The sequence below is a fragment of the Mesoplodon bidens genome, assembly GCF_964165515.1.
Source record: "Mesoplodon bidens genome assembly, chromosome: 6".
NCBI classification, from domain to species: Eukaryota; Metazoa; Chordata; class Mammalia; order Artiodactyla; family Ziphiidae; genus Mesoplodon; species Mesoplodon bidens.
Genome location: NC_138162.1, coordinates 61,412,325 through 61,437,327, shown reverse-complemented (window position 1 = coordinate 61,437,327; position 25,003 = coordinate 61,412,325). Strand labels below are relative to the sequence as shown.

At 41.4% G+C, this 25,003-nt stretch overlaps 1 protein-coding gene across 1 annotated transcript in view; it reads left to right on the top strand.

Annotated features, from left to right (window-relative positions):
* Positions 1 to 3,384, top strand: part of SH3GL2 (SH3 domain containing GRB2 like 2, endophilin A1) — a gene marked incomplete at its 3' end in the record, with an annotated part of 197,096 nt that extends 193,712 nt beyond the window's left edge. The window contains exons 8-9 of the mRNA XM_081237464.1: positions 964 to 1,094; positions 3,185 to 3,384. Of these exons, the coding sequence (XP_081093590.1) occupies positions 964 to 1,094; positions 3,185 to 3,384 (331 nt within the window). The remainder of the gene's footprint in view (positions 1 to 963; positions 1,095 to 3,184) is intronic.
* Positions 3,385 to 25,003: the final 21,619 nt, after the last annotated feature.

The window sequence follows — 25,003 nt, the reverse complement described above, 5'->3', positions numbered from 1 at the left end:
GTTCATCTTTCCTCAGTGCACCCTTGTGGAATTATGTGTAACACTCTGAAGCCTCTAGAATGGTTTAAAACCATGCACTTCCACGTACTAAAGAAATATTATATGTCTTTGTGACATCTGTTGAGCATGAAGGCCACTTTTCTTTTTTTCCTCTGAAATATGTCCAAAGCCACTGTCATTCTACAATCGCCATACCCTAAACTCCCCCCCACCCTTGCAAATCTCCTGTTCACTTTGCTTCGTGAACACCTGAAGCTGTGGGAAATACTTCCAGGTGTGCAGAATACATTTACTGCCTGTACCTTTCCACCTTTCTCCTGTCTCCCTTGGATTCGCTCCCCCTTCTTCTGTGCTGTGCCCAGAGCACACAGTATTTCCCCCTTTCCTCCCTCCATACCTTCTCAAGCTCTACAAGAAATAACTTTCTTCTGGAAACAGCTGTTCATCTAGAAATGACTCTTACCTATCTTTTACCTTTTCTCCTTAAACCTTCTCCAACTTCCCCATGGACAGGTAGACTCCTCACCACCCCCAACTCCACCCCTGGGTTCCTGTGGCATTTTGTCCTATCTCCATAGCAGCACTTACTACAGTTGACAGTAATCAGTTGTTTATGTTCTGTTTCCCCTCCAGGCCATAAGCTGCTTGAGGGTAGGAACTGTGACTTATTCATCTTTGAGTTCCTGGCACCTAGCACCCTGCATACTTGCAAAGTGAGCTCTGAGTAAATGAGGGAGAAAGTGAGAGGAAGGATGAAGACAGTGAGGGTATAACCACAGAGGGTGTGACCACAGCACTAAAATGGAGACAGACACAGATAAGAAAACTAAGGGTCCTTTTCAGATTTCCCATACTCCACAATGGTAGGTTGGTGGGTGACCTAAGCATTTTCAGGATTATATTGCTTTTCTTTTTCTTCTTAGTTGGCTGCATACTCTACCCCCCTTTTTCTTTTTAATGCAGAATAAGACAAGCTTCATCTCAGCCTAGAAGGGAATATCAGCCTAAACCTCGAATGAGCCTGGAGTTTACAACTGGGGACAGCACTCAGCCCAATGGGGGCCTCTCCCACACGGGCACTCCCAAACCTGCAGGTAAGGAGCGGAGGCCTGCAGAACCCATTCCCCGGGCCTGGGCACACCCCACTGACACTCTTCCAGAAATTCTAGGAGCAGTCCAATCTGTGTGCATAAGGAATCCACTATAATATATTTCTTACAGGATGGTTTTGTCGGGTAGAAACTCTTAAGGGAGTTCCTTCTTGTCTCATTGATTATCTCTTCCCCTCCTTTACTCTCTCTCCTCTATAAAACTTTCTTTGTAAGTCCCTTTCTTCTCTCACTGTCCATCATCAGCACATACTTAACTGTTCTAACAAACACATTTGATTTTGACCCTCCTTTGTGGTCTTACAATTACCTTAATATGTGAGCTTAGTTGTACAGATGTCATCTTTTCTTCCTGTTATTCTGCTTCCGTGATCCCTGCCTGCATGAGGAATCATGCTCCTGGGCAGTGCGTGCCCACATACACTTACTTATAACTCACGGACAGCAAGCTCCAGGAACTTGCTGAGTTGGATTTCTTGAGTCACAGAAGCATGTGGGTGAATATATTTGTAGATGAATATATTCTGAGTCTCAGCATCTGCTAGACTTCCCTCCTCTCCCCACCCTCCAGCCAGTTCATCGTGCTGTGGTAAGAGGTTGGTACAGTGAAAGCTAAAACTTATTTTCTATCAGGAATATTGATGTATACCCAGTAATGTATTCTTTTAGGTGGTACCACCGCTCTCCACCCCCTACACACAGATCAGATAAAAACCTGTGCTTGAAATATATTCAACCTTGGTAATCTTCTTGGTTGAAGAACAGGAACTATCTTCTACTGGATATGGATTTTAAGGATATGCAGCTTTCTCCTGTTTTCCCTGCATCCCCAGTGCCTGATGTTCTACAGTAGGAAACATAGATGCTCTCAGGAGACCGTGAAGGAAAAAAGTGAGGTGTGTGATGACAGTTGGAGTTCTCTGCTCCTTGTGCTTAGCTCTGCTGCTCAGAGCCCTCAGTGTGCGGATAAACAGCAGTGGTTTTTAGAAGTTATCTGGTTACAAGGACTAGTCATATAAATTATAGGTAACCTGCTTCCCCCTGCTCAAAAACCAATCACATATTTCACTTTTCTTTTGGAGACTCATTAATTTGCTTTCTCTAAGTAAAAAAAAAAAAAAAAAAATTTCATTGTTCCCCTTCAAAGCCATCTAGATGGCATGGAGCTGTATGCACTTGTTTGCGTCGATATACATATGTGTGCGCCTGCTGTGTTAATATATTTGCTCATTTAACATAGATCCCTTTTAAGCTATGATCCCATCCTTCATTATTTAACTCAAGGAAGAATGTATTATTTTTTCTATGCCGTAGCTCTGATGCACACTTCATATTTATATATGCATTATATAACGCAAAGGTGTAAATTATATCATTTTTATATAATCTCATTTAATAGCCATAGTAGTACTGTGAAAAGTAAGTTCTACTGTTAGTTCCAATTTTAGACAAAACCTGAGAGCAAAGTGCCTTATGCAAGGTCACAGAGAGTAAGAACACTTGAACCCAGTGTTTTATATTGTTTTATTTTTACTACATTACAGCGGTTTCCAGAGGCTGGGGTGGGGGTGTCTTTATTTTTTAAAAGTGAGAACTGCATTGTTATTCTGAAGTTGTAAAGTTTGTCCGTGTAATAAACTCTATTATTTCACATGTACAGAGATCTTAAAGTGCTAGCATGGAAAGAATTCTAGCCATGCTTCATTTTGAACCTAAATCTCATTAATACTCCTTAAGTCATTGGGTCTCCCATCTCTGGGCATTGTTAGCAAGGCCAACCTTGATGAACTGTGTTGTACGTATCACAAGGATAGATGTGGCCAATTTTTCATACTGGAAATAGAAACAGCAATTCAACAACTTCAAGAAACATGAGAAAGCTTCTGAAGACTGCTAGAGGGCAAGGTGCCGTGCAGCAGACACTGGGGACCAGTAGCAAGAGGAAGCTTCATTGGGAAGAGGAGTGAGGGAGGAACCAAGGGGGACAGCAAGCTGGGCAGGTGCAGCAGGAGGTAGATACGTGCATTAAATTCCCCTTGTCTTTCTGTGTTCTTCTCTCCTGCTCTTACTCCCAGGTGCCCCAATGGATCAGCCCTGCTGCCGAGCTCTGTACGACTTTGAACCTGAAAATGAAGGGGAGTTGGGTTTTAAAGAGGGTGATATCATCACACTCACTAACCAGATTGATGAGAACTGGTATGAGGGGATGCTCCATGGCCAGTCAGGCTTCTTCCCCATCAATTATGTGGAGATTCTGGTTGCTCTGCCCCATTAGGATGTTATGCTGGCTGGCTCACCTCTTCTTGACCCAGATAGTTCAGTTTAACCACTGCTTTGGTAATGCTGCTTGCAACACATCCCAGGTGCAGGCTGCAGTGGTCCAAGTCATCAAGCCCCACTGAGTATGTTTCATTGACTTGTGTGATCCCATGAGAGTCATGGTGATGGATGGTATCTTCTTAGCCTGGTGGGCATGGCATGTGCTTTTTAAATACCATCTGAGGCCAGCCGGAAGTCACAGAACTGCTGTTTACACAGTTCTCAGGAGGATGTGGCTTCTTAGAATATGACCATCAGCCACATCACAGATAAACCATCCTGCCGAAGATATTATCTACTACCCGGGGCCATCTCAAGGTCTCAGGTTCTCCATTTAAATAGAGGAGAAAGTTCTCGTTTTCACATTGACCCCTCCCAAACATGTGAGTCACAGAATTGTCAAAGAAAGCCTCCCTCACCAGCAAATTGTCTTCTGGTCTGAATGAGTGAGTCCCTTGATGCTGTCAACATGAAAGTGTTGAGTGTGGGTTCAAAGCCTTCTCTGAGAAGAGTCACCTTTGTTCCACAGCTTATGCCTATTTCTGAGGTATGGCCGGTTTTCTTCCCTCCCTGCTATTAAAGCCAGAGGGGGATTCCCATTTTATTTCTAAGTAAGACAGTTGGCAGTCAGCATATTGAGGGAGGAGCTGAAGAGGAGATTCTCCATTATGAGGAACTGGGAAGAGATCTGGTTTCCAAGCTTAAATTTCTTGCTGGACAGAAACGATGTGTATATACAGGGCATTTCTGAAGGTACCTGGACAGGGGAACAAATATCTTCACTTCAGTCTTATTTATGAATTACATGTTTCATGAATCCATTTGGTATAGAGACACAAGAAGAAAAACACTAGAAATCGTTTTCCCACTAGTTCATAGACCAAGAAACAGTAACTATCTTCCCACTCCACTTCTACCTTGTGTTCTTTGAACATCATTTGTGCATATTCTGCCCTCAATGAGGACCAAATAAAGATGATTTTTGTGCTTAGCAGTTTAAGATGTGTGGCTGCATATGCAAAACTCTTTCCCAATTCAGTCATGACTTTTATTTCTGTCCCTTCTATCTCCTCTTCATTTTGTGTGTACAGTGCTGTGCATAAACTTATGAGTGGTTTTCTTCGTTTATTTGTTTTTTGGTGTTTTTTTTTTTTTTTTGTATCAGTCATTAAAGTCCTGTTAGGCATCCAGAGTTCTATTTATCTAGCTGTACAGATTCTTTCAGAGGTTTAATGTGCTGCTTTGGATGTGCCACCTGCGGTAGTGGATCATGTGGAGTGAAAGGCAAATCTTACTGCTTAATGTATAAACTCTTAACCACGGGAAGCGTCGCTGTTTCCAATAAATATTGCTGAAGACAGAACCAAACGCTCTGGTCCTTTATTTTGTGTCAGTTCTCTGGGTCCGACAGTGGGTGGACTAGTCTTCATTGCCGTCTGATAAAACCAAAGCAGACCTGGTTCCAACCTCAGACCTACTTCTCTGTAAGCAAGGGAAGTTCCATTATCAAGAAGCAAGTTAGCCTGGACACTGGTAACTTATTGGTAACCCAGGGAAGGAGGAAATTTGAAAAAGAAGAAAGTGGAGAGAAGAGGTCTTCTAGAAGTTAAATGAGATAGCATCATGGTGATATAATCAGAAGAGTGTAATATTCAGAGGAGCAAATAAAATGTATCATTTCAATCAGTCTTTTGTTTTCTTTCATGCTTAAAGAGAAAGGAATAGACGTGGAAATACAGACTGGCCAGAAGGTGGCCGCCTTTTCTCTTGGTGTATATATGGGGGGAGGGGTAGGTAGGTGGGGGGAGGGGAGCAGTGCATACAGAATATGTATTTCCTGAGCTCCTGAGAAAATAAACATGGTCTTTATGTACTGGTTGCCCTTTGTATTTTTCCATGCTGAGGCCAATAGTCCAAATGTTCTAACCTAAAACAAATTGTTTTAATCAAATATGCTAGGTTCACATATATACTGTATGTGAACTGCTCTAACATGAAAATAATATTTTTGCTAGCTATGAGTTAGAGTATTACAGATCAATTCTTCAAACCAATTTAAAGAAGAAATTACCAATGACATTATTGTGAATGGAGAAAATCCAGAAGAGTCACAGAAAACTATTAGACTCAATAAGTAAATTTAATAGGATTACTGGATATATAATCAATATCCAAAAAATTTTTATATACCAGTAACAGTCAATTAGAAAAAAGTAATTAAAATGTATATCATTTACAAAGGCATCAAAAATTCAAGTCTATAGACATTAATAAGAATTATATAAGATCTCTACATAGAAAATTATGAAACATGTTTGAGAAAAAATAAAGAAGACCCTAATGAGTGAAGAGATATTTACATTTATGGGTTGGAAACTCAGCATTGTAAATATGTTATTTCTACCCAAATTGACCTATAGGTTTAGTGCAATTTCAACCAAAATCTCAGGAAGTTTTTTGTGTGTGTTTGAATATTGACAAGCATATTATGAAAGTTACGTGAAATGCAAACGGATATTTCTTCTTAAAGAAGAACAACTTAGTTGGAGGACTTTCTCTAAATATAAAACATAAAGCTATAGTAATTAAGAAAGTGTGATGTCGATTCAATGATAGGACAAAAGATGATCCATACAGAAGAGCAAGTCCAGAAAGAGGCATATACGTATTCAACCATATTTGAACCAATAAAGCTTTCTGTTGTCTTTAATGTTACACATTCAGGTGTGACTGTACCTGTGTAATAGTAGTTCTGTAACCTCAAAGGGAGACTAATAGCAAGACCCAGCACCAAATAGAGTAATCTCATAATGAGTTAACATCAAATGAAACTAAATGACCACAGCTTCCAGGAAGAACTTAATGTTTATTTAAGGGAGTCTTTTGGAGACCATTAATAATACACTTACCAGATTCAGAACTGTCTGAATTCCTTATTTTTTTCAAAGTTTATTATATTAATTAATTTAATTAAATTATTTATTTTTGGCTGTGTTGGGTCTTTGTTGCTGCACACGGGCTTTTCTCTAGTTGCGGCGAGCGAGGGCTACTCTTCGTTGCGGTGTGCGGGCTTCTCATTGCGGTGGCTTGTTGCGGAGTGCGGGCTCTAGGTGCGCGGGCTTCAGTAGCTGTGGTGCATGGGCTTACTTACTCCATGGCATGTGGGATCTTCCCGGACCAGGGCTCGAACCTGTGTCCCCTGCATTGGCAGGCAGATTCTTAGCCACTGCACCACCACCAGGGAAGCCCTGAATTCCTTATTTTCATTCAAGTATAATAAATTCCTTTTCATAAAACTTTAAATATAGAAAAGAGCAGGCAACTTTGTGGACCACCATTGGAGAAGTTTAATCCACCCCCAAACACTTGTTTTTCTAAGTCTAATCACAGAATGAACTGTCTGAGGTGGAAACAGAAGCAGAACTAGAGTAAATTGAACCAATATGGCAAATTGTGAGGCGATTTTCTCATTTTATTTTTTGTATTAGGTCTGATAGGTCTTAAAGAGAAAACTTTTTGGAAAAATAATTGTTTTTCCTTAGTTTTTCTTTGCCAAAAAAAAAAAAAGTGGACAATAAGAATGACATGACCAAGAATTGAAGTTTCCCATACACTGTTTATAGTATGTAACATATATCTGGAATTTGCTAACTCCTATTCTGCATCCACTTAGCAATGGTTTAGGAAATCAGGACTATCCCAAGACTCTATTTTCAAGACAGCCTCTGGAGTTCTGAATTGAACCATGTGGGCACTTTTAAGACTTATATTTCAGTACCCTCTTGTTAACCAGATTAAGAACTGCATCTCTGATTATCAGAGAAATGCAAATCAAAACTACAATGAGGTTATCACCTAACACCATTCAGAATGGCCATTATCAAAACGTCTACAATTAGGGACTTCCCTGGTGGTCCAGTGAGTAAGAATCCACGCTCCCAATGCAGGGAGGCTGGGTTCGATCCCTGGTCAGGGAACTAGATCCCACATGCATGCTGCAACTAAGACTCCACATGCCGCAACTAAGACCTGGCGCAGCCAAAATAAATAAATAGATATTAAAAAAAACCCTAACAATAAAAAAAGTCTACAAATAATAAATGCTGGAGAGGCTGTGGGGAAAAGGGAACCCTCTTGCACTATTGGTGGGAATGTAAATTGGTGCAGCCACTATGGAGAACAGTATGGAGTTTCCTCAAAAATTAAAAATAGATTTACCATATGATCCAGCAATCCCACTCCTGGGCATATATCCAGAAAAGATGAAGACTAATTTGGAAAGATATATACACCACAATGTTCATTGCAGCACTATTTACAATAGCCAAGGCATGGAAGCAACCTAAGTGTCCATCGACAGATGAATGGATAAAGATGATGTGATGTGTGTGTGTGTGTATACACACACACACAGTGGAATACTACTCAGCCGTAAAGAAGAATGAAATAATGCTATTTGCAGCAACAGGGATAGATCTAGAGATTATCATATGAAGTAAAGTAAGTCGGACAGAGAAAGGCAAATACCATATAATATAACTTATATGTGGAAGCTAAAATATGATACAAATGAACTTATTTACAAAACAGAAGCAGGTTCACAGACAGAAAACAAATTTATGGTTACCAAAGAGGAAAGGAGTAGAGGAATAAATTAGGAGTTTGGGATTAATAGATACACACGACTATATATAAAATAGATAACCAACAAGAATCTATTGTATAGCACAGGGAACTATATTCAGTATCTTGTAATAACCTATAATGGAAAAGAATATGAAAAAATATATATACATATATATAATAAACTGAATAATTGCTGTAAACCAGAAACTAACACAACATTGTAAATCAACTATACTTCAGTTAAAAAAAAATCATGCCTCAGTAGTAAAAGTCTGTTTATAGTTTAAAAAAAAAACTGCTTTTGCAGACTGCCTTTCATCCCATGGGGGTGGTGGTGATGACCGGAAGGACTTAATGCTAGAGAAAGCAACATCTTGAAGCTACCGTTTGGAACTCTGTGTGGTGGTTGGTGAAAACTTACTGGGCTACATGGAGAGGTGGCTCCACCAGCAATTTCTAGGCCCAGCTGCTGGGGACCTGTTACGGATCCCCGTATTAAAGGAGATGTCAAGGAAAAGAACAAAACTATTTTTGAAAGGACCCGATGAAGGCTAGCCGCTTGAAGGTCAGGGTGTTGAATGTCACTCACTTCTCATGTGTGTCTAAGTGATGGTGGCCTCCCATCTGGGTCAGAGAAGCTGTGATTCTTGACAGGAGTGAGGCAGGCTGTCAGTTTTGGAGGTAAAGAGTGGAGAGCAGCATCTCAATACCATTTTCTCAAAAAGGAACCCTGGACTTTTTTTGTACTACCTTATGTGATTATTCACCCATATGTACCAAGGCCAAGATTTTGGGAAGTCCCTTCAGATAAGAAACAACAAAGCTTCACAGGAGAGGGGTGGAGAATAAAGTTTGAATATCAGGAAAATTCGAAGATGTTTGGAGACCTTCGTGTAATCTGGGTTCTTGATTTTTTTTCTGCATGACAAGTGTGGTCTCAGAAACAAGGGTTTCATATCTGTTTTTGGATGTCATCTGAAAAATGTTTGCAGCATTCACGAAATTAGGAATTTTCCTTTCTTTATATTCCAGGTTTGCAAAATGTAGATTTCTTCACCTGGCAGAGTCTATCCTGATTATAGGCTTTTAGGGGCCTTTAAGCAATAAAAATAGATGTGTATTTACAGCTGTGTTTGAATTTCCTGTATCACTGTTTTCACACCAGGGAATCAAACACACTCAACGCTTTTATCAGATGATGCTTGTAATTGTTGCTTGTAATTGTATTACCGTGTATCGAGCACTTCATTAAGCTCAATATATGTGATTTTGATTGAAGACTAAGGTGTTAAACACTTGGCTCTTTGGGGCCAAACACTGGAAGCAAGAGAGCTTTGTAAAAGGGTTGATTGTTTACCCAATGTAGTCTCAGGCTTACTGGTATTTAGAGCTTAAAAAAGAACTTACCAACATTATGAAATATCTTAGTAACAAGACAAAGAAAAGGTGAGCTCCTTGATGGTGAAATAAAGAGACTATAAGGTCTTATAAAACGCTGGTTTTATAGAATGTCAGACATAGGAGATGAAGAAAGTAAAGAGAGAAGTTTCAAAAGAAACATTTTTCACACTTTACTTCCCTGCTAGCGTTTTGGCTTCCTCTAAATCTTTCTGTGTGTGACTGGTAAAAGAAACATCACATTTCTTTATTTTTCTAAACCCAATTAATTATGGCTTTCTTCCCGCTCCCACCAGAATTGGCAGGCAATGCTCTCTCGGTTCTGTCTGTGGGGAAGGGCCTCTGGTCCTCAGTGGTAGGTGATGCTACTGCTGCCAGGTTTTCTCACCCAGGCCTTTGTGGTCTGCTAGAAAGTACAGCTCCAGCCCTGTCTGCCTGAGCTTGGTGCTTGGGTCTTTGCTGAAAGTCCCAAGCTGGAGCCCCAGCACCCAGCATCCCTAGGCACAGGGCCATCCCCCCCTGAAAATGTACCCCTTCTTCATTTAAGTCCCTTACTCCAGTAAAACAAAATACATCATTTACTGCCTTACCACCTATCCTAGATACAGTGATTGACTAGATCTGGGGAAAAGGCCAGAGAATCTGTATTTTTAAAAAGCTCCACAGTGATTCTTACCTGCATCTCTTACCAAAACATCTGCCTCCATCAGGGTTCATGAAGATGAAGAAATCAGGAAGGCACCTACAGAGCCTCCTAAACTTACCTAATAGTTAAGAGTCACGTGGGGGAACTTGTGCAAATTTCCAGGTTCTCTTTCCAGCTGCTCTTAATCAGAAGGGCCTGGAAAGGTATATTTACCATCAGAAAGGTTTAGGAAACAATCTTCTAGAGTGCTTCTAAAACTGAAACATGCATGAGAATCCCCTGGAGCTTGTTAAAACAGATGCTTGGGCCCCACCCCCAGAGATTGATTCAGTAGGTCTGGGGTGGGGTAAGAATGTGCACTTCTAATAGGTTCCAAAATGATGTGTTTCCTGATCCCTGGACCACCCTTGGAGTAGTACTGCTCTATGAGGTACACTTCTTAGGAAGAGCCAGCTGTGTCACCACTCCTGTCAGGAGTTAACCTGTGCATTCTGCAGTACTTTTAACTATCTCTTTTCACGGGAATCTGCCTTGTAGCACGCACCTCTTCTTGCTTCTGATGGGAATGGAGTGTGTGACCCACTGATCTAAATAAAAGCCAAGGCAGATTCCTGGGTCCTGATGCCTGAGATTCTGATTCCGTTTCCTAGAGTGGGACCCAGTATCTGCACGTGTGTCAGGCATCCTGTCCCACCTCATAGCTTATGCAGGCAGTCATCAGGCCACATGGAGAAACCCTGGTTCAGACTTGGGACCCCTTAGGTTTGTGAGTACCGTGGAAGAGGATCCCTTAATAGACATGGGTTGGCAACTAAGAAGGGGAAAGGAGGGAGGAACCAGCTTCCTTTCACATGTAGTGCCAGTGCTTCCCATAAAAAAGAGAGAGAAGTATTGCATAATGCACAGGTGAACCCCTGACAGGAGTAGTGACACAGCCTTTTTCTTGCCTTGATTTTTCTTTTTATCAGTAGGAACATCAAAGCATCTAAATGTATTATGTAGGAAATACAGATGGGAGGAGAAGGGCGGAGAACGGGAAGGAAGAAAGTGGTTCATGAGTCTGAGGAAACCAGGCTGACTGCCTTAACAAACCCAATCACCGAAATGTTGATGCCATCTGATTATTATATATTGTCTTTTATGTTCTTTTTCCCCCTTTTTGTTTCCTCTTTTTTCCCTCGGTTTCATGGGACCTAGATTGCCCTCTGCTGGCCAAAACAAACAAAATTTTTTACTCAGATAAAAAGTTGACAAAATTTCCTGATTGTTTTATAATCATCATGTGTAAACATACCTTAAGATCTGTCTCTTTCCAGGGGCATGATGCTTAAGCTACTGCTCTTTTAATCAGTTAGTCATTTTTAGTATATCTGGGTATCAAATTGATACCTAGTGAAATAATGTGTGATATTCAGAAAGAGAACTGAGTTCCTGCTCTTGTCATAAAAAGTACGGCATAATAATAATCCAGTTAAGACACATGTGATTAGCAATTTACAATGACTGCACGTGTGCAGTATGGGAATTAAACTGTGGTCTGCCCCCAGCTTTCTGAAGCTAAGCTGAAAAGAAGTTGTAGGTCATAGTATCTCACCTTGAACAACATCCTTCAAGAAATGCCATCTCCAGAAACAATAACAAAAGTTACAAAGTCTAAACAATGTACTTGGAGTAATTTTTAAAGCCAATTTACTGTGGTATCATTTACATACCGTAAAATTTGCCTGTTTGAGATATACAGTTTAATTATTTTTAGTAAATTTATAGAATTGTGTACCACCATTGAAATCTAGTTTTAGAACATTTCCATCACCCCAAAGGGATTGTGCCCATTTTCAGTCAATTCTGCTTCTACCCCCGCCTCTAGGCAACCTCTGATCTGTGAGTAGGATTGTTTTAAGGCACAAAAATTGAGACATCTTAGTTAAGCGGCAAAGATAATGATTTAACTGATAAACAGTACTGGCATAGTCGGCTATCCATCTGGAAGAATATCCCGTCTAACTTGCTCACCTCCATGAATCTTGTCACCTCTTCCTTAACACTCTGCAGAGCAACTCTGGCCTCTCACCTCACTTACTGTGGACTATCACCCTATCTAAGCTGGTAGGAGCTGCCTCAGTGACCTGTTAGGGTGGCTCGAGGTATTGAATGCAGGGTCACAAGAGAGTCCTCCCAAGCCAGTAAATGCTCCACCTGCCAGCCTTACGTTCTGCACACCCATCCCCACCTCAGCATGCTCACTAGAGATCCACTCCCACATGTCTTCCCCTAGTTCCTGCCAGTTCACACCAGCCTCCTCTTCTTTCACTGTGGAGACTCTTTCTCCCAGACCAGGGACTGGATTTCTGGGTTCTGGGTGTGCTGAGCTCTGATGCTGTTTATTAGCCTGGAAGCAGCAGGCTCTGCAGGTGGAGTCTTTGTAGGGGCTCCAAAGAGGGGAGGCTGGTCTCCTCTGACAAAGTGGAGGGAGAGTGGGCCTCTCTCAGATGGGATGATTTAGAGGGCTCGGGAGTTTAGGGTTCTGAGCCTTGTCCACCTGGACGGCTCCATCCTAGTCCCCTGGGTCCCACTCTCCTGACTTTGACGGAAGGGAACTGTCAAGGCTGTATAATCAGTTTTCTTTGTAGCTTTGCCTCCTTGGCAGATTTTGAGTTGATTTCCAGTACAGTCCGCCCTACAGTTGCAGGAGATAAGGGTTTCCTAAGCGCCTCCCTGGAGGCCCTCTGTTTTTTACAGTTTATGGCTGGTTGACCTGTAGCTATCTTTTTTTTTTTCCCCAAGATATTCAAACAGTTGCCAAAGCAACGAACACCACAGCCACAGCCGTCATAATTACCATTTCACTGTGCTGTTCAAGTGTTCTTCATCTTCCACCAGTGCTTAATCCTATTACCCCAAGGTAAGAGTTCATTGTGACGCTTTGTCCTTCAAATGGCCACCGTACATGGGGCCCTTGCCATCTGACCAGTGGGTAGGCAATCAGCTGCGAAATCCTACTCCGAGAGTTTGCTTTCCAGGCCATTTCTGGTACTAACTTTCTTAGCCTGGTACCCCAATATCCAGAGACTGAAATGAAGGCTTGCATGCGGGTGGGTTTGGAGGGAACTGTAATTCCAGGAAGCAGGAAATCAGGATGGGGAAGCAACAAAAGACAAAGATACATTTTTGAGGTATTTTACTGCTTTGCAATTAGTGTTTGATCCCACTGGATTCTACCAAGGAGAAATATTCTCTTGGGGAATGAAAGGGGTAAGCACTGATCTATTGGCCCCTATGCCCTACACTTCTGGGTTTCTCATGGCCAAGTATAAGAGTGGGTTCCCAAAGGGTGAGAGGTAAGCAGCCTTAACCCGAAGCAAGGTTCTGTCTCCCTGAGTCTGTACAAAGCTAGTCAAAGCTTGCATGGAAGTAGATGCTGCAGCTTTTTGGCTGCAGTAAGAAGTAGGGGAAGAGGATTTTGAAGTGCACACCATACCTACCCTGCACCTCACGCAGCTTCTACTCAATCCATTTTTGCCCTTCTCTCCTCAGATCTTGCAGCTCTTGTTATATTCAAGGGATTATCTACCACATTGGGATAAGCCCCTTACCTGGAGGAAATATATTCTTGCTGGCATCTTTTGAGCCCCTGAACCAGCTTATTAAGCATATCCCCCTGCACAGCTTCTTCCTAAATATCTCCTCACCCGATTTGGTTATTTTGGATGACCCTTGGATGTTTTTTGAGCCTGAGGATTATATACCCCTCCTAATTTTGCTCAAAATGTCATTTTCCATACTGCTATTGTTTCCATTAATCTTGTTTTGTATGACAGGCTGGAGGAGAACTGGAAATTTCTGTCTCGTGCTGCCATGTTTATACTGGAATTCCTACTCTGATTCTTTTAATCACACAGAGATGGAAATGTCAGGTCCCTGAGTGAGAGGCAAGGTAGAAGGTTTCACTCTCTCCTGTGTTTCCATCCATGCAGGGCCAACCACTATTTAGATACTAACCTTGTTGATTTTAGCCCCTGCTGAAGGCAGGATGTTTCAATTGTCTTCACAATCCTGGCTCCAGAGCTGGTGTGAGTCCCTTGGTGATGATCGGTGGGGCTTTGTCTGCACGCCCAGCCAAGCCTCCGTGGTAGCCACCAGGTGAGTGTTCCCTAGGAGTGGGGGGAGTACATGTTCTGACATATTTTATTATTTTTCCTCAGGGTAGAAAATATAGGCCCACGGTGATGTCTAATTGCAACTCTCTTACCTCATTTGTGGCAGATATCTCCCTGTGCTTTTATAGAAACATAAAACTCAAGCAAGCATGATTTCTAACCAAAGAGAGACTTTTAAACATTTTTTTCTTTCATTGCTGTGTATGAGTGGCCTGTTTCCTAAGAAAGGTCTCAAATGTTTCAAGTATCTTGTTCAAAAATCCACAGGCAATAGTCTGTCAATCCCTCCTGCTTCACAGGAGGAGGGATTTTTCCAAGGGTTTCCCATAGCTCCTGACATATATTATCTCATTTAATCCACACAACAAACCCAAGAGAAAGGTGTTGTCAGCCAGTTCTATATATGAAGGAACTGAGACTCAGAATTCTAACTCAAGTTTTTCTGGCTCCAAAGCCCATACTCCCCTGGTACCATAGGACACAACATTTCACATAACTTGTATTTTGTGGATGAGGAACACAAGTCCCCAAATTCAAAACACACGACCCCCTCCATTTACTAGTTTTGTTATGTTGGGTAAACTACTTAAACTCTCTGTGCCTCATTTCTTTGTTTATATAATGGGGATAAAATAATACCTACTTCATTGTTGTGGTAGGTTGTTGAGGATTAAATGAGTTAACACGAGAAGTGTTTAAAATAGAGTGACACAAGGAACTCCCTGGCAGTCCAGTGGTTAGGACTCTGTGCTTTCACTGCTGAGGGCATGGGTTCAATCCCTAGTTGGGGAACTAAGATCTCACAAGCTGCATGGTGCAGACAAATTAAAAAGTAAAATAAAATAGCGACACAGAGTGGGCATGCCACGTGGTTTAATAAAACCAAACCAAGGTTCTGGGACTAAAATCAATTTTTCTGACTTCTGCTCCAAAGTCTTCCTCTGTGAAGCATCTCTGAAATGGTAACTCAAGTCAATGGGAAAATGCGTTATATTTTCCAAATGCTTTATGCACCTTTTTTCAGCAAACATTTACAACATTAAACAGTGACAATTTATGTCTTTGGTTATTTGGACACTGCAGTCAGTGTAGAATAATTCAGATTCATTCACTAGAAGACCATTTATTGTTCATGCCAGGGAGAGAGCAGGAGTTCATAAGGTTGGAGCTAATGGATCTTTAAAGAATGGAGGTAGCAAACTGGGGAGACCAGGTAAATGGAGGCTGAGCAGGCCAGACAAGCCATATTTGTCCTACACATTGTAGTGGTGAAAGTCTTCACTGCAAGTGACAGTAACCTAAGGTGCACCAAAACAAAAACAAAGAAAGGAAGGAATTGGTGCACGTGATTTGTAAGTTCAAGGATAGCACTCACTTCAGGCAAGACTAGATCTAGGGACTTGAACAAAGTCATTGGAACTTACCCCGTCTTTCTTCCCCCCTCATCTCTTCTTGTTTCTTGTTTCCTAATAATTTATTGGCTTCATTCTGTACTGCCAGAGGCAACTCTTTGTACATCATGGGGAAAATGATTACTGACACATCCGTGTCTTCATCCTTACAGGAAGGAGAGCACTTTCTCTTCAATATCCAAATAGAAAATCTCATGGAAGAACATCAATTGGCCCTGCTTGGATCTGTGTCCATCCTTGGACCAGTCACTATGGTCCGGTCACTGTTGTTAGTTGGATAGGGTCCCATGAGAGTCCCAGCCTTGGTCATTGCCCTCCCTCATGGAGTAGGAGAGTCAAGGCTTTGGGCTAGAGAAGAAATAGCTCTCCAATTAAAAGGGGAATACTAGACAAACAAAAATCAATCAATATTTCTTGCCCTCTGTATACAGTCTCAGGTTTTCTCGCCTGTTTTCTTCTCCTTTCCCCTCAAGTCTATTTCCAAACTTGTTTCTGGCTGTTGGTTTAATTTACCTTCCATAATCTCACCCTTAGACTTAATGTTTACATGTGAACCCCAGACTCCTGACTCCTGTCTGCACCTCAAGGATTATGGCTCAGATGTGTTCTTCCACTCTTTCTGCTTTAGACAACAACCTTAAGTAATATTTCCTTCCTTGGCAAATCCTATGGAGCCCATATTCTAGCACCAGTTTCTTCTTCCCAATTCCGTTGAGCTTCCCAGAATAAGAGATTTTGTGTGACATGAGGGTATGTTTAGAGTACATTAAGACTTCCCTGGTGGCGCAGTGGTTAAGAATCCACCTGCCAATGCAGGAGGCACAGGTTCAATCCCTGGTCCGGGAAGATCCCACATGCCGTGGAGCAGCTAAGCCCGTGCACCACAACTACAGAGCCTGTGCTCTAGAGCCCGCGAGCCACAACTGCTGAGCCCGCATGCCACACCTACTGAAGCCCACGTGCCTAGAGCCCATGCTCCTCAATGAGGGAAGCCACCGCAATGAGAAGTCCATGTACCACAACGATGAGTAGCCCACGCACGCAGCAACAGAGACCCAATGCAGCCAAAAATAAATAAATAAATAAATAAATAATCATAGAGTACATGTGTCTGATAGTAAGTAGTAAGCCTTCAGTTTATATAACCCACTGAGGGCTGGGATCTCAGAAACACTGGAATAGGAGGCATCTGAGGATTAACAGTGGATCAGAGTAAGAGCATTTCTGTAGCTCAGGACCATTTCTATAGGTCCTGGGAAAACTGTGGGACTTTGAGATTAAAAGGGAGCAGATTCACTCCAGGGTCAATAAGAAACATGGGGACATCAATACAGCTTCCTTTTACTGGGGGGAGGGGTTGATATGTCTCTTAAGACTCCCTTAAACTGAAGGTTTCTTCTCTGTTTCTTTCTTTTATTGCAATTTGTTGGAGACACAGGATGATCCTTTTTTTTTTTTTTTTTTTCCGTCCGCGGGCCTCTCACTGTTGTGGCCTCTCCCGTTGCAGAGTACAGGCTCCAGACACGCAGGCTCAGCGGCCATGGCTCACGGGCCCAGCCACTCCACGGAATGTGGGATCCTCCCGGACCGGGACACAAACCCGTGTTCCCTGCATTGGCAGGCGGACTCTCAACCACTGCGCCACCAGGGAAGCCCAGAATGATACTTTTTTTTTTTTTTTTTTTTGCGATACGCGGGCCTCTTACTGTTGTGGTCTCTCCCGTTGCGGAGCACAGGCTCCGGACATGCAGGCCCAGTGGCTATGGCTCACGGGCCCAGCTGCTCCGCGGCATATGGGATCTTCCCGAACCGCGGCACAAACCCGTGTCCCCTGCATCGTCAGGCGGACTCTCAACCACTGCGCCACCAGGGAAGCCCCTAGGATGATACATTTTATAGAGTGTTCTCAGTAATTTGGTATTTGGATCTAGACAAGTGACTTGATCAAATTCAAGCTTGAGTTTTTAGCAAGACTACCTGTTAGGTAGTGTGTTCTTTCTTTCGGAGGCATTTAATCTTTGATCATATATATCTTTTTGTGATTTTGGCAGTCATTGAAAATCATTCTTTAGATACATTAATAGAAGTTGCAAAATACTGATATTCTAATTCTGTCATTCCTTCTACACTTATTTTCTAGAATACTTTTATAAAAAGACACTTCCTTTTATCAACTATTTTGTTTCCTAGTGGTACACTGTATACAGGAAAGGTAGGATAAATTCTTGATTCCTTTTTCTGTTTTCAAGATAGTTAATTCATTAGCATCTCCAATAGTGACCAGTAGATTTTGTAAGTATCGTTATGAACTCATGGATCTAAACATATTTAATACGTTTCAGTTCATTGAAGTTATCCTTATTGATACTCAGATTGCCCCTATTTTGGCCAGTGTGAATCCCTTTAAGTTGGCATCTGAGTCCTTTTAATACAACCTTAGGAGTCTCTGCTAACTTCCGCGCTTTCTAGTGAAATGAGGTATATGGGCTCATCTGGTAGGTTTCTTGCCCCCAAACTGGAATTAGCCATTTCTTCAAGGAGCCCTGGTTCCTTTGAGTAGTAGATCTCAAGACCACAGCCGAAGTGCTAGGGACTTATTTTATCTTCTGAATTAACAAGAAGGCAAAGTTATTCAATTACGATCTACTTAAGTAATATGAAGGCTCTGAAGGTTACTAGTTCTATGAAAAGGCCCTATAGATTTTCAGAAATTTTGGACAGTATATTAGTCAGGGTTCTCCAGAAAAATAGAAAATAGAACCAATAATCTGTCTATCCACCCATCCATCCATCTATCCATCTACACATATATATAAAGAAGATTTTTTAATGAGGAATTGGCTCATATGATTATGGAGGCTAAGTCCCACAGTCTGCAGTCCACTAGCTAAAAACCCAGGAAAACCAGTGATGTAATTGCAGTCCCAGTCTGAAGGCCTGAGAACCAGGGAAGCTGATGGTGTAAATCCCAGTCCAAGGGAAGGAGAAAACTGAAGTCCAGTTTAAGGGGATAGGCAGGAAGGAAGTGAATCCTCCTTCCTCTGCTATTTGTTCTATTCAGGTGCTCAGTGGATTAAATGATGACCACCCACATTGGGGAAGGCTAGCTATTGTAATGAATCCACACATTCAAATGCTCATCTCATCCAGAAGCACCCTTACAGACACACCCAGAAATAATGTTTCATCTGGCCCTGTGGCCCAGTCAAGTTGACACAAAAAATTAACATCACAGAGAGTATGTTTGACAATATGGGTGTGTTTAAATACTTTTGTGAAATGCCCCTTAATTATCTCAAGAAGGTCTTCAGGGGCTTTTTAAAGATTCAGGCTCTTATCCTCCAGAAGGGTTGAAGCTGAGGTATGATGAGAGGCCCCTGGGACTGCTGACTGGGTGAGATGTACTAAATGAACAGAGAAATCAAAATGTGGTTCAAGTATAAGCCTAAAATTGAAGCCACTGGGCTAGATGCTTCAAATTGCAGGCATTGATTTGCAAGAGCAAGCTGTTTTTCACATGGGCAGCCCTATGTAATTGGTCTCAGGAGGACTGGCAGCTTGGATTTATTTATTTATCAATGGTAAAACACTCACCCAAGCAATGCTGGATGCCAGCTAGTGGGAAAGCTATCACACAGGCTGAATAGGCCATATCAGTCCATCTGCATGTTTTGTTTGTTCGTTTGTTTGTTTTACATGGGTGAACTGTGCAGAAAGCTAAATTTTAATCTCAGTGTACTTCACCTGAGTTCAGCTAGTTGTTGGTGGCAATGTTCAGCCTACCGTGCTCTGACAGCCTGTTGCAATTATTTCCACCATGGGGCTGGCCGGCCATTCCTGCAGGAGGTCTGGAATGCACCTTTCACTGGTCAAGTTCCTTCCCTGGACATGGCTGGAGGCTATTCAAGTTGTGTAAAGAGCCATACTCCCCTTTATGAGTGAGTTCATACCACCACCTCCCCTTTATCTTAAAAATATGGCATTTTATATGTGTTTTCTGATGCAGGTCAACTAGAGAGTTTTGGAATCTTTAGCTGGGGGAATTCTAGGCCTTGCACTCAGCATGTTAAATGCATGAAGACTTTGAGTGACACTTGTCCCTACATCTGAAGGAGGTCATTGACTTTGCTTTCCAAAAATGATTCACTTCATTCTTTGGACCTGAAGATGGACAGTGGACTTTTCAGAAGGAACATCTAAGTCGCAGAGCTGATTGGCTTCTGGGTGAGAATGTCAAATTACAGTTGTATGTTTGGGGCTATCACCAATGTCAGACTAAGGATTTGGAGTGACTAAAATCAACTGATGGTCAGACCCTGAGATAGTGTGACATTATATTGTCCAGCTAACATTAATAATGTAACTCTTTTTTAAAAAATTTATTTATTTTTATTTTTGGCTGCGTTGGGTCTTCTTTGCTGCATGTGGGCTTTTCTCTAGTTGTGGTGCACGGGCTTCTCATTATGGTGGCTTCTCTTGTTGTGGAGCATGGACTCTAGGCACATGGGCTTCAATAGTTGTGACACTCAGGCTTAGTTGCTCTGCAGCGTGTGGGATCTTCCCGGACCAGTGCTTGAACCCGTGTCCCTTGCATTGGCAGGCAGATTCTTAACCACTGCGCCACCAGGGAAGCCCAATAATGCAACACTTAAGTGGTACCTATGCCATGTTTTAAAACCTCTCTAGCTAGTGCAATACTGAGAAAGCATATTCCTATGGTATTTTTATTGAGGAGAAAGCATATTCCTATGGTATTTTTATTGAGCAGGTTGGCTACAGTGCTTTTACTTCTGAGTAAGCACAGAACTTTCACCTTCGCCTTACATCAATTTATGAAGGAGAGGGAGCTTATTTGGGTCAAAAAAATGACACGGTTAGACAAGCATATGTAAGGGTAGAATTTCTGGTGGGCAGATATATGAATTATAAACAACATTGATTGAGAGCATATTATGTGACAGGAACAGCTCTAATATTTTACATGGATGGTTTCTCACACTTCCTTATAACAACCCAGTTAGGTAAGAGCTGTTGTTGATCCTTGTCTTTGTCCATTCAGGCTGCTATAACAAAAATGCCACAGACTGGGTGGCTTAAATAAAAACATTTATTTCTCACAGCTCTGGAGGTTGGGAAGTCCAAGACCAAGGCACCAGCAGATGAGGTGTCTGGTAAGAGGCTGCTTCCTGGTTCATAGAGATGGATATCTACTCGCTGTGTCCTCACAGGGCAGAAGGGGCAAGAAAGCTCTCTGGAATTTCCTTTATAAAGGCATTAATTCCATTTATGAGGACTCTACCCTCGTGACCTAATCACCTCCCAAAAGCCTCACTGCCTAATGCTATCACTCTGAAAGTTAGGATTTCAACATATGAATTTTGGGAGGAAACAAACATTCAGTCCATAACAACCCCCATCTTGCAGCTGAGAAAACTCAGGCCCAGAGGAATTAAGTTATGCTGAGTGCATGTTGTTTGCCAGAAACTGCTAAATATATTTTTAATAGATCTTTATTGGAGTATAATTGCTTCACATTACTGTGTTAGATTCTGTTTTACAACAAAGTGAATCAGCTATATGCATGCATATGTCCCCATATCCCCTCCCTCTTGAGCTTCCCTCCCACCCTCCCTATCCCACCCCTCTAGGTCATCGCAAAACACCCAGCTGACCTCCCTGTGCTATGCTGCTGCTTCCCACCAGCCGACTATTTTTCATTTGGGAGTGTATACATGTTGCTGCTACTCTCACTTCGCCCCAGCATCCCCCTCCCCCCCGGCATGTCCTCAAGCCCATTCTCTATGTCTACGTCTTTATTCCTGCCCTGCCACTAGGTTCATCACTACCTTTTTTTTTTTTTTAAGATTCCATATACATGTGTTAGCATACAGTATTTGTTTTTCTCCTTCTGACTTACTTCACTCTGTATGACAGACTCTAGGTCCATCCACCTCACTGCAAATAACTCACTACAAATAAATCCCATGCGATCATGGTGTATGATCCTTTTAATATGTTGTTGGATTCTGTTTGCTAGTATTTTGTTCAGGATTTTTGTATCTATGTTCATCAGTGATATTGGTCTGTAATTTTCTTTTTTGTGTGTCTGGTTTTGGTATCAGGGCAATGGTGGCTTCGTAGAATGAATTTGGGAGTGTTCCTCCCTCTGCAGTTTTTTGGAAGAGTTTGAGAAGAATCAGTGTTAGCTCTTCTCTAAATGTTTGATAGAATTTGCCTGTGAGGCCATCTGGTCCTGGACTTTTGTTTGTTGGAAGATTTTTTTTTTAGATAAATTTATTTATTTTTCGCTACGTTGGGTCTCTGTTGATGCGTGCCACCTTCTCTAGTTGGCGGCGAGTGGGGGTCACTCTTCATTGCAGTGCGTGGGCTTCTCATTGAGGTGGCTTCTCTTGTTGCAGTGCATGGGCTCCAGGCATGAGGGCTTCAGTAGTTGTGGCTCATGGGCTTAGCTGCTCCGCGGCATGTGGGATCTTCCCGGACCAGGGCTCAAACCCGTGTCCCCTGCATCAGCAGGTAGACATTCAACCACTGGGCCACCAGGGAAGCCCTGTTGGAAGATTTTTAATTGCACTTTCAATTTCATTACTTGTGATAGGTCTGTTTATATTTTATAATTCTTCCTGGTTCAGTCTTGGAAAATTGTACCTTTCCAAGAATTTGTCCATTTCTTCGTGGTTGTCCATTTTATTGGCATATAGTTCTTTGTAGTAGTCTCTTAAAATCCTTTGTATTTCTGTGGTGTCAGTCGTGATTTCTCCTTTTTCCCTTCTAATTTTATTGATTGGCATCCTCTCCCTTTTTTTCTTGATGAGCCTGGCAAAGGGTTTATCAATTTTGTTTATCTTCTCAAAGAACCAGCTTTTAGTTTCATTGAACTTTGCTATTGTTTTCTTCATTTCTATTTCATTTATTTCTGCTCTGATCTTTATGTTTACTTTCCTTCTACTTTCTTTGTTCTTCTTTCTCTAGTTGCTTTAGGTGTAAGGTTAGAGTGTTAATTTGAGATTTTTCTTGTTTCTTGAGGTGAGCTTGAATTGCTATAAACTTCCCTCTTAGAACTGCTTTTGCTGCCTCCCATAGGTTTTGGGTCATCATGTTTCGTTGTCATTTGTTTCTATGTTGATTTTTTATTTCTTCTTTGATTTCTTTAGTGATCTCTTGGTTATTTTGTAGCACACTGTTTAGCCTCCATGTATTTGTGTTTTTTACAGGGTTTTTTTTCCTGTAATTGATTTTCAGTCTCATAGTGTTGTGGTCAGAAAAGATGCTTGATATGATTTCAATTTTCTTAAGTTTTCCGAGGCTTGATTTGTGACCCAAGATGTGATCTATCCTGGAGAATGCTCCATGTGCACTTGAGAAGAAAGTGTATTCTGCCACTTTTGGGTGGAATGTTCTATAAATATCAATTAAATTTATCTGGTCTATTGTGTCATTTAAAGCTTGTGTTTCCTTATTTATTTTCTGTTTGGATGATCTGTCCATTGGTGTAAGTGGGGTGTTAAAGTCCCCTACTATGATTGTGTTATTGTCGATTTCCCCTTTCATGGTTGTTAGCATTTGCCTTATATATTGAGGTGCTCCCATGTTGGGTGCATAAACATTTATAATCGTTATATCTTCTTCTTGGATTGATCCCTTGACCATTATGTAGTGTCCTTCCTTATCTCTTGTAACAGTCTTTATTTTAAAGTCTATTTTATCTGTTACAAGTATTGCTACTCTAACTTTCTTTTGATTTCCATTTGCATGGAATATCTTTTTCCATCCCTTCACTTTCACTCTGTGTGTGTCCCTAGGTCTGAAGTGGGTCTCCTGTAGACAGCATATATATGGGTCTTGTTTTTATATCCATTCAGCCAGTCTGTGTCTTTTGGTTGGGGCATTTAATCCATTTACATTCAAGGTTATTATCGATATGCATGTTCCTATTACTATTTTCTTAATTGTTCTGGGTTTGTTTTTGTGGGTCTTTTTCTTCTCTCATGTTTCCCACCTGGAGAATTTTCATTAGCATTTGTTGTAAAGCTGGTTTGGTGCTGCTGAATTCTCTTAGCTTTTGCTTGTCTGAAAAGCTTTTGATTTCTTTGTCAAATCTGAATGAGATCCTTTCTGGGTAGAGTAATCTTGGTTGTAGGTTTTTCTCTTTCATCACTTTAAGTATATCCTGCCACTCCCTTCTGGCCTGCAGAGCTTCTGCTGAAAAATCAGCTGATAACCTTATGTGGATTCCTTTGTATGCTATTTTTTGTTTTTCCCTTGCTGCTTTTAATATATTTTTTAATTTAATTTTTGTTAGTTTGATTAATACGTGTCTTGGTGTGTTTCTCCTAGCATTTATCCTGTGTGGGACTCTCTGTGCTTCCTGGACTTGGGTGAATATTTCCTTTCCCATGTTAGGGAAATTTTCCACTATAATCTCTTCAAATATTTTCTCAGACCCTTTCTTTTTCTCTTCTTCTTCTGGGACCCCTATAATTACAATGTTGGTGCATTTAGTGTTGTCCCAGAGGTCTCTGAGACTGTGTTCAATTCTTTTCATTCTTTTTTCTTTATTTTACTCCTTGGCAATTATTTCCACCATCTTGTCTTCCATCTCACTTATTCATTCTTCTGCCTCAGTTATTCTATTATTGATTCCTTCTAGTGTATTTTTCATTTCAGTTATTGTGTTGTTCATTTCTGTTTGTTTGTTCTTTAGTTCTTCTATATCTTTGTTAAACATTTCTTGTATTTTCTCAATCCATGCCTACATTCTATTTCCGAGATTCGGATCATCTTTACTGTCATTACTCTGAATCTTTTTCAGGTAGATTGCCTATTTCCTCTTCATTTATTTGGTCTTGTAGGATTTTACCTTGCTCCTTCATCTGTGGCATATTTTTTTACTCTTTTTTTTTTTTTTTTTTGATGAGTGGGATTGCATTCCTCTCTTACTGGTTGTTTGGCCTTAGGCTTCCAACACTGGAGTTTGTAGGCTGCCGGGTAGAGCTGGGTCTTGGTGCCGAGATGAGGACCTCCAGGAGACCTCACGCCGATGAACATTCCCTGGGGTCTGAGGTTCTCTGTTAGTCCAGTGGTTCAGAGTTGGAGCTCCCACCACAGGAGCTTTGGTTGGATCCCCACCTTGTGAACCAAGATCCCACAAGCCACGTGGGGTGGCAAAAAGAAAAAAAAAGGAGAACAATAGCAAAGTAAAAAATAAAATTAGGAAACTGACAGTTATGTTAGAAAGAATATAAAAATAAAAATATGGATAAAACAACAACCAGAAGGTAAAGTAGAACCACAATAGTAAAGAGGAGGAGGAGAAAA